We start from the raw sequence: 7,656 nt of genomic DNA on the forward strand, positions 1-7,656 counted from the left end.
ATCGTACGATTTTACGAGTCAAAACGCGATTTTGATAACCTTGGGTATGATTAAGGATTACTCTAATTAGTTATACTCCAAGATACAACTATGATTACACTTTATATTTTTAAATTAAAAATATTACTTTAATATTTTTAATTTAAATATATATACATAGACACACACACATAGTCACACTCGTGTTTCTAAACGATGTCTTGATATTTATAATTTTTTTCATTGCAAGTCCTAGAGGTTTACTTCACCATTTTTCTTTATTGTTTTTACAATTTTTTTTATAAAATTCTTTGGATTATTTTGAATTGTTATAAGAATAATTGATAGTTGATTATTATATTTTATTGATCTCTTATATTTCACAAGTGGGGTGAAGTTTCTTGAAATAGTATCAAATAGTTTAGCCATGTTACATTCATAGCTGTGGAGATGCTAGCAAGCATATGCATGAGGCATTGCTACTAAGTAACTAAGTTAACTATGATTAACAAACATAGATTTCTTGTTATTAACTTATAATTTTGTCAAAAATAATTATCTTAATTTATATCATATGTGATTGCCAAGGCTCGATTTTTCTAGTATAAGCTAGCAAAGGGACCCACATTTGTTTATAAAAATAAACCAATTTTTTTCAATGTTCTCTTCTTCTGGATTTTTAATGAAAAATGATTAAGGATTACTCTATAAGATAGTTGTTTATAATGATTAAGGATTACTATTTTTTTTTTTGGTATTCAATGAAAAATTTATAATATTTAAAATAAAAGTTTTTTAGTTGTTAAATAAAAAATAATAGCAATCTTGTAAATAATCATGTATTTTTTTGTTATTTTTTTGTGTGATGATGTTAAATGTTAACACATGTATAAAGTTAGTTTTCTAAACTATAAAAAATAATTATAAAATGTACCAAACTAAAATATATTAGGGTTATTTTTCCTTGCTAATATATTGATTTTGAAAATGTATTTTTGTCAAATTATTGTCATTAATAAAATCATTTTTTTAATTAAAAAATAAATATTTAATTTGTCAAAAAAATTAATTTTTTTGGACATTAAAATTTTATAAAATTATGATTAAAATAAGATATGATAATAGTATAAGCACATAGAATTAGAATATTAAATTAGGAGGAAAGAAATGATATTAATACAAGGTGAACTCATTAGCTTTGGAATAAGTTCTTTAATCCAGTCAAAATCATACATTTAAAATATTATATTTGATAATAATAAATCTTACTTAGAAATTAAAAATTAAAAAAAAACTAATATTATATCAACCACACAGCCAAAAATAAAAGTCTAATAACCAAAGCCAAACAAACCCTAAACACATACTTTCACTTTCAGAAAAAACCGTCAACCAAACGTGGCCTAAGCAAAGACGCTGTGTTTTTATTCTATTAAAGAGAACGCTCTCCCTCTCTTCGTTTTCCTGCTCTCCAAGGAATCAGGAAGAACACAAAAATCCCGAAAAAATGCACTCTTTCCTTAAATAACTCCGAAAGCCCATTATTTTTTGAGCTCCAAACATCTCTTTAATCTACTTTTTTTTTCTTCTTTTTTGAGATGATGGGGTCAGAGATAACACGAAATCAATGGGAAGTAAACAATGATAGCAAGGGGCATGATTTATCATCGATGGTGGTTCTTCATGGCAGTCATGACCACGGTGGATTGGCTGAGAGAGGCTTCTGTGATGCGCAGGTGCAACGACAACCGAATGGAGCAGCAGCAGCTGCAACAACAACAGATTGGAATTTAGGGATCGGAGAAAGAGTTTTGTCTGCTGCTGGTGCTGCTTTTCTGTCTGCTATTGTTGTTAACCCTCTTGATGTTGTCAAGGTAATTAATTTTTCAGTGATTTATGTTTATTTTTTTTATTTTGTTTCATGGGCTTCGGTTTTTTTTTTTTTGGATATTTAGGTTTTTAAATGAGGAATTATTTTGGCATTTTTTGGTTGTTGATTTAAGTAAATTCTACTGGTTTATTTTATAAGATTCATTGGTGTTTCTTGAGTGGAGTTTCCATTTTTTCTGAAGGGATATGATTTTTTTACATTTGATGTTAGTTTTAGTAGTTCAAAAATTGAAATGCATGGCGATTGCGGAGTTGATTCATGTTCTTTGATTTGCAGACAAGGTTGCAAGCACAGGCAGCTGGAGTTGCGTACTCACACCCACTAAGTAACATTATAAGTCGAATGGCATATTTTGGGCCAACCATGGTATGTATGGACTTTTTTTCGGTATTTATATTGTAGAACTATTATTTTTGGCACAGTCTGCGATTGATTAGGGGTGTTGGCTCAGATGTTTGCTGATCTTAGGTGTTCGCCATCATGTACACGTGCTGGGGTTCATGGAACAGTGTTGATTTGTCCTCCAGATTGTTTTCAGTATAAGGGAACTCTGGATGTTTTCTACAAAATCATTCGACAGGTTGGTGGTTTCTTAGTATTTTATTAAATAGAATTATGTAGTGGTATATATGGGTGAAAGAATAATAATAAAAAAAAAAACTGCATGATGGGACATTGAAATCCTTGTATGTGTATTTTGCAGTGGAAAAATTTGCATCTCAGATGCAATTAATACAAGTTTGACATCGTGTTTGGTGAAGCAGTTGCAGGCATGCATATTATCCTTTATTATTGTGAAATGATTGTGATATGCATATGCAACTCTGTGGTTCATATCCATAATGACTTCGTTGTTTTAGTTTTCTATGGCTTGAACCACTACCAGATGTGTAATTGGAGGATGAATTTTCAGGAAGGATTTGCGAGGCTGTGGAGAGGTACAAATGCTGCTCTGGCCCTGGCTGTGCCAACAGTAAGTCCCTCAATCACTGAGGTTATTTCAGTTGAGAGGTGGCGCTAATGTGATGTTAAAATATTTTATATTATGTGAGCTTTCAATAATATTTATTCATAATTCTGAATGCAGGTTGGGATCTACCTACCATGCTATGATTTATTTCGTAATTGGCTGGAGGATCTAACTGCCCAAAATATTCCTGGTGCCACACCTTATGTGCCTTTGGTAGCAGGCTCATTGGCACGTTCGTTAGCTTGTGCAACTTGCTACCCTATCGAACTTGCTAGAACCCGCATGCAGGTAGAAACAATGATTTCTTATATTTATACTGTCTGTTTTATATTGGGAATGAATCCCTCTATCAGGTGCATATTCATCCATCTTTTACACACCTCCAGTACTGTTATGGAGGGATGCTATAAGTATGCAGATTCCAAGCTCCCTAAGCTACAACTAATAGTTAATTAGTTTCAATGTGACGCTAGAAATGGAACTATTGATGTCACCTGTTTAAGTAGATGATGATTTACCCTTGTCGACATTTTGTATTTTTTTTTGGGTATTCTAAAATGTTGTTTGATCCCTGTCGCCCATTGTAATCTGGATTGGTGCCATAAGTAGGAAGCATAGAATTTGAGATTATTTCTTTGTGGCTTTATATTTGTGTTTCTGTGCCTTCTCTCTCTTTTTTTTCTTAAATTGTTTTTGTGAATGTTTGTTCTTTTATATGAATTACAATTTGGTGCACAGTTCTTTGTTCCCAATTCATTATGTGGACAGCAATTTGGCACTCACTGTTTTCCCAGATTCCATAAGGATGTACGACTAAACATAATTTCAAGGGATGTTATTTGAAGTGTTCCTCGATGCATCAATCTATTTTGTGACAGAAAATGTTGAACCAGGAATTCCACAATTTCAATGATTTAGTCTATGTTTTGTCACCCCAGACATTGTTTAAGAAACTAACTCTATACTATGAAATTGTGTTTGCTTTAATACTTGATCCTGGATGGTTGTTTTCTTTTCATGGGAGCTTATTATTTAACTTTTTTGTTGCAACAACCATAGGCATTTAAGGCAACTCAAACTGGTAAACCTCCCGGAGTTTGGAAAACACTACTCGAGGTCCTCTCCCATGTCAGAAGTACAAACAATGTTCAAAACAGTAAGGATTCTTTTATGGTTGCATACTTGTAGATCTTCCTTGGATTGGAAATTGAAGGTAGTGTAATAAAACTATAAGAGATGTGTATCCTGTTTCACCCCTCATCTGAAATATCACCTACTTTGAATGACTGTGGCCTCAAACTCAGCTTTGTTACTAGTAATGATTGGCGAGGAATAAAGTTTACTGGCAATCAGTATCCGTGCTCGGGAGAGAAAAAAAAAGTCTTTTGCTGCTGGCTGGCATTGGTTCATTAAAATTCATACAAAATCCATACCGCTTACAAGAAACCTATGAAAAAGTCTTGAATACTGAAAGGACAATGTAGGATCCTGTCAGAAAAGAAAAAAAGGATGAAAATGAAGGGTTGGAGATCAAAAGTCAAAACATGTCCCAGAAAATATATAATGCAGAATCAACTTGTTGTTTTGGAACTACTTATTGCTATAATTAACATGGTTTCTTGCAACAGCAAGAGGCTACCGCTTCTTGTGGACAGGCATGGGAGCACAACTTGCTCGTGATGTTCCGTACTCAGCAATTTGTTGGTCAACCCTTGAGCCAGTAAGTGCGTCATCTTATTGGGAATTTTCTTTTTTGGGCTAATGGATTTCAGATGTAGTTATAGTCTATATGCTGCATATTTTGCTGAGAAATGGCAAGTTCTTTTTTCTGTTGATATAGATCAGGAGAAGGCTCCAAAGTTTGGTTGGCGAGGAATCCAATGGTTTGAGTGTCTTTGGAGCAAACTTTTCTGCTTCTTTTGTCGCAGGAAGTCTTGCTGCTGCTGCTACATGCCCTCTAGATGTTGCAAAAACCCGCAGGCAGATAGAGGTTAGGTTATTTCTTCTCCCTGTCCTTCTGAACGCAATTTTAGGCAGATTTTAGCCTCCATTCATATGTGTTAGGGTGTTCCATACATATTGTAATTTAGGGCTATGGAATGCTGGTTCTGAAGTTCCTAGAGCTGAATCCATTTGGTTATCAGTATGGGAAGGTTTTATACCAGCTAGAGAAAGCGGAATAAGCATAAGCAAACCAGCCAACCCTGTGTTCTGTTCTATAGTCAATATATAATTCACTCTAACCTGCTGCTGAGTATGCCCTGCAATCCCAGGTGCTGGAGTGAGAGACTGGAGGAAGCCTCTGACCCTCCGCTCTAACCCTCTTGCCTATCCTTTAGCCTGCCCCTTCTGAGTTAACCTCTCGGTAGAGGGTCATTATTTGAGAAACAACTAAAAGTAAATACTGCAATTAAATTATTATTTTGTTTCATGAAAGCCAAACGATAACAAGAGGAACCAACTGAAATAGGTTCCAGATTGTGGCTTGAGAATTGAATTCATGCACTGCTATCTTGACCAGTGATATCTAATGAATTTGATATCTTCTAATTTTTAGAAGGATCCTGTCAGAGCATTGAGGATGACTACCCGGCAAACATTGATGGAAGTTTGGAGGTATCTTCCTAATTTCATGAATTTAGTTTTTGATTAAAACCCATCTTCTTCATTAATCAATGCCAAACTGTTGTTAGGTTCTCTTTGTAGGCTGGTACCTGGTGGCATGCGAACCACTTGATTGCATTGCCATGACAGATCTAATGAGCTTCACCATATGTTAATGAATATTGATTTCATTGGAACAGGGATGGAGGAATAAGGGCACTGTTCACAGGTGTTGGTCCTCGTGTTGGTCGTGCCGGGCCATCTGTTGGGATTGTAGTTTCATTTTATGAAGTTGCGAAGTATGCTCTACATCACCGATATGCGACTTCAGAATAAATTGGGATTGGTGTCCTCACAAGTTTTTTGGTTCTTGCGGAAGCAATGTTTGGTGACGCCATGGGAGCAACACTTGACATTGGAAAAACAGCCAGTAGTAGCTTATGTGAATAATATAAAAGCAGAGAAGAAATGCAGTTTAATCATGTTTTAGGTGCTTTTCTCTAGGCCTGGAAGAGTAGGATTGAATCTTTCTTTTGATCATCCAATTTTGTCCTTAGCGTCTACTGCTCCAAAGAAGGAGAAATTTTGATACTTGGGGAAATTTTCTCCCAGCAAATTTTTTTTCTGAGTTGACCTCAGTTTACAAACTCTCTTCCATACTTCTTCCATCTGTTTCTTACATTTCGAGTTAGATCACAAAATGTACAATCGTTGAGAATTATGAAGTGTGAACGGGAAGAACTCAGGAATTTGAAAGAAAGTTCATATATCGAATACAAATGATTATGGCTTATGAACTATGCAGTGGCATTTGCTGGAGTCTTGACACTGGTTTTTTATTTGAAAATACATTAAAATAGATTTTTATTTAGCTTCTTTAAGGATGTGTTTATTTTCATGGCTGGTCATTGGCTTTTCTAAACTAAAAAATCTACTAAATTTATTAAATTGTTCTAAAAAATCAATACGGCGATTCTCCAAAAAAAAAAATAATATTTATTTAAACGAGAGCTTCCAAATATAAGGAAGGTATAATAATGCTATGAATTAATGATTCAATATTGAATACCAATGATAATATCATTAAATTATTTTTTACATGAAAAAATATTAAATTGATTCTTATTTAGGTGTTTTTTTTTAGTAATTTTGATGTTATTTTTTTAATATATTTTTAATTAAAAAAACATTATTACAAAAACATTGTGCGAATTACCAAATAAGAGTTATCAACATGTCCTTGGCTGATCTAATTATATGGGGGAAATGCAAAGAGTTTTTCTTTTCTTTTCAAAATAGTACACGTGGCAAAAATAAAATGCAAAGTAGCATATTTAGGGGAAAAAAACTAGGAAAGTAATGCAGTTCAACTGGTTGAATTACTGAAAATAGTATAATTAGTTAAGATTTGATAGATTACACTATTTCTAATAATGCAACCTTAAAAAAATTAAAATAATTATGATATCAAGAGTATAGCATAATTTTAAAAAATAAAATAAAAATATGATCAAGGTTGTGTTAATTAAAGGGAACATCACAGCCTTCACAAATATAATGGCCAGTAGCTCCTCTTATATCGATTTTAAGACAAGTGAATAAAATATTCATTTGTGCCAAAATTTACATAAAATCTAGGAGTATCCATCTTCACATGCTAAGGCAAAGAGCGAATTATTATTCTCAATCTTTAACCTATAGTATGTTAGAATATATTGATGTTGGTAAACCAAAAACAGCCCATCATGTCTTTATATTTCATTTAGAATTCATCACAAATTATTGAGAAATCAGGAAATATGAAATATAAATTTTGTTCTCATATAGTATTTTTTTTCCTTTTCTCTTTTAGCAATGAAAATTAATTTAGAATTGAAACTATCCTCCACGTTGTAGATAAATTATTGAAATATTAATTGTGAATGAATTTATTTGATACTGGTGTAATGATTGTTTTTTAAAATATATATTTTTTGAAATATATTGAAATAATATATTTTTATTTTTTTAAATTTTTTTTATATTAAAAAATCAAAACGATATGAAAAAATTAAAAAAATAATTTGAAATAAAAAATAAAAAACACTTATTTTTTAAAATAATTTTTAAACATAAAAACAAATGGATTATATATATATATATATATATATATATATATATATATATATATATATATGTGACAAGATTTTCTTCTGGAAGGCCGACAGACATA

The 7,656-nt window shown here is 32.4% G+C and overlaps 1 protein-coding gene across 6 annotated transcripts; it reads left to right on the top strand.

Annotated features, from left to right (window-relative positions):
- The first annotated feature begins 1,350 nt into the window (after window positions 1-1,350).
- Window positions 1,351-6,091, top strand: LOC7489810 (mitochondrial carrier protein MTM1). 6 transcript variants are annotated; one of them, XM_052445772.1, is made up of 10 exons: window positions 1,351-1,853; window positions 2,147-2,236; window positions 2,322-2,450; window positions 2,784-2,843; window positions 2,958-3,128; window positions 3,900-3,996; window positions 4,469-4,560; window positions 4,681-4,830; window positions 5,401-5,456; window positions 5,534-5,658. In XM_052445772.1, the coding sequence occupies exons 1-10, from the start codon at window positions 1,578-1,580 to the stop codon at window positions 5,544-5,546; spliced, it is 1,134 nt and encodes a 377-aa protein (XP_052301732.1). In that variant the 5' UTR covers window positions 1,351-1,577; the 3' UTR covers window positions 5,547-5,658. The 6 variants fall into 6 exon arrangements, with proteins under 6 accessions (XP_052301732.1, XP_052301731.1, XP_024437829.1 ...); XM_052445771.1 differs by having other exon boundaries at window positions 1,352-1,853; window positions 5,398-5,456; window positions 5,534-5,656; XM_024582061.2 differs by having other exon boundaries at window positions 1,353-1,853; window positions 5,645-6,091.
- The last annotated feature ends 1,565 nt before the right edge of the window (window positions 6,092-7,656 follow it).

The sequence above is a fragment of the Populus trichocarpa genome, chromosome 12 (genome assembly GCF_000002775.5).
Source record: "Populus trichocarpa isolate Nisqually-1 chromosome 12, P.trichocarpa_v4.1, whole genome shotgun sequence".
Classification (NCBI taxonomy): domain Eukaryota; kingdom Viridiplantae; phylum Streptophyta; class Magnoliopsida; order Malpighiales; family Salicaceae; genus Populus; species Populus trichocarpa.

Bases quoted from the DNA above. Each gene is read 5' to 3' on its own strand.
- LOC7489810 (XM_024582060.2), top strand. From the start codon at position 1,578: ATGATGGGGTCAGAGATAACACGAAATCAATGGGAAGTAAACAATGAT. The intron at 2,451-2,783 runs GTTGGTGGTTTC...ATGAATTTTCAG, and splicing joins TCTACAAAATCATTCGACAG to GAAGGATTTGCGAGGCTGTG. The intron at 3,997-4,468 runs GTAAGGATTCTT...TTCTTGCAACAG, and splicing joins TACAAACAATGTTCAAAACA to CAAGAGGCTACCGCTTCTTG.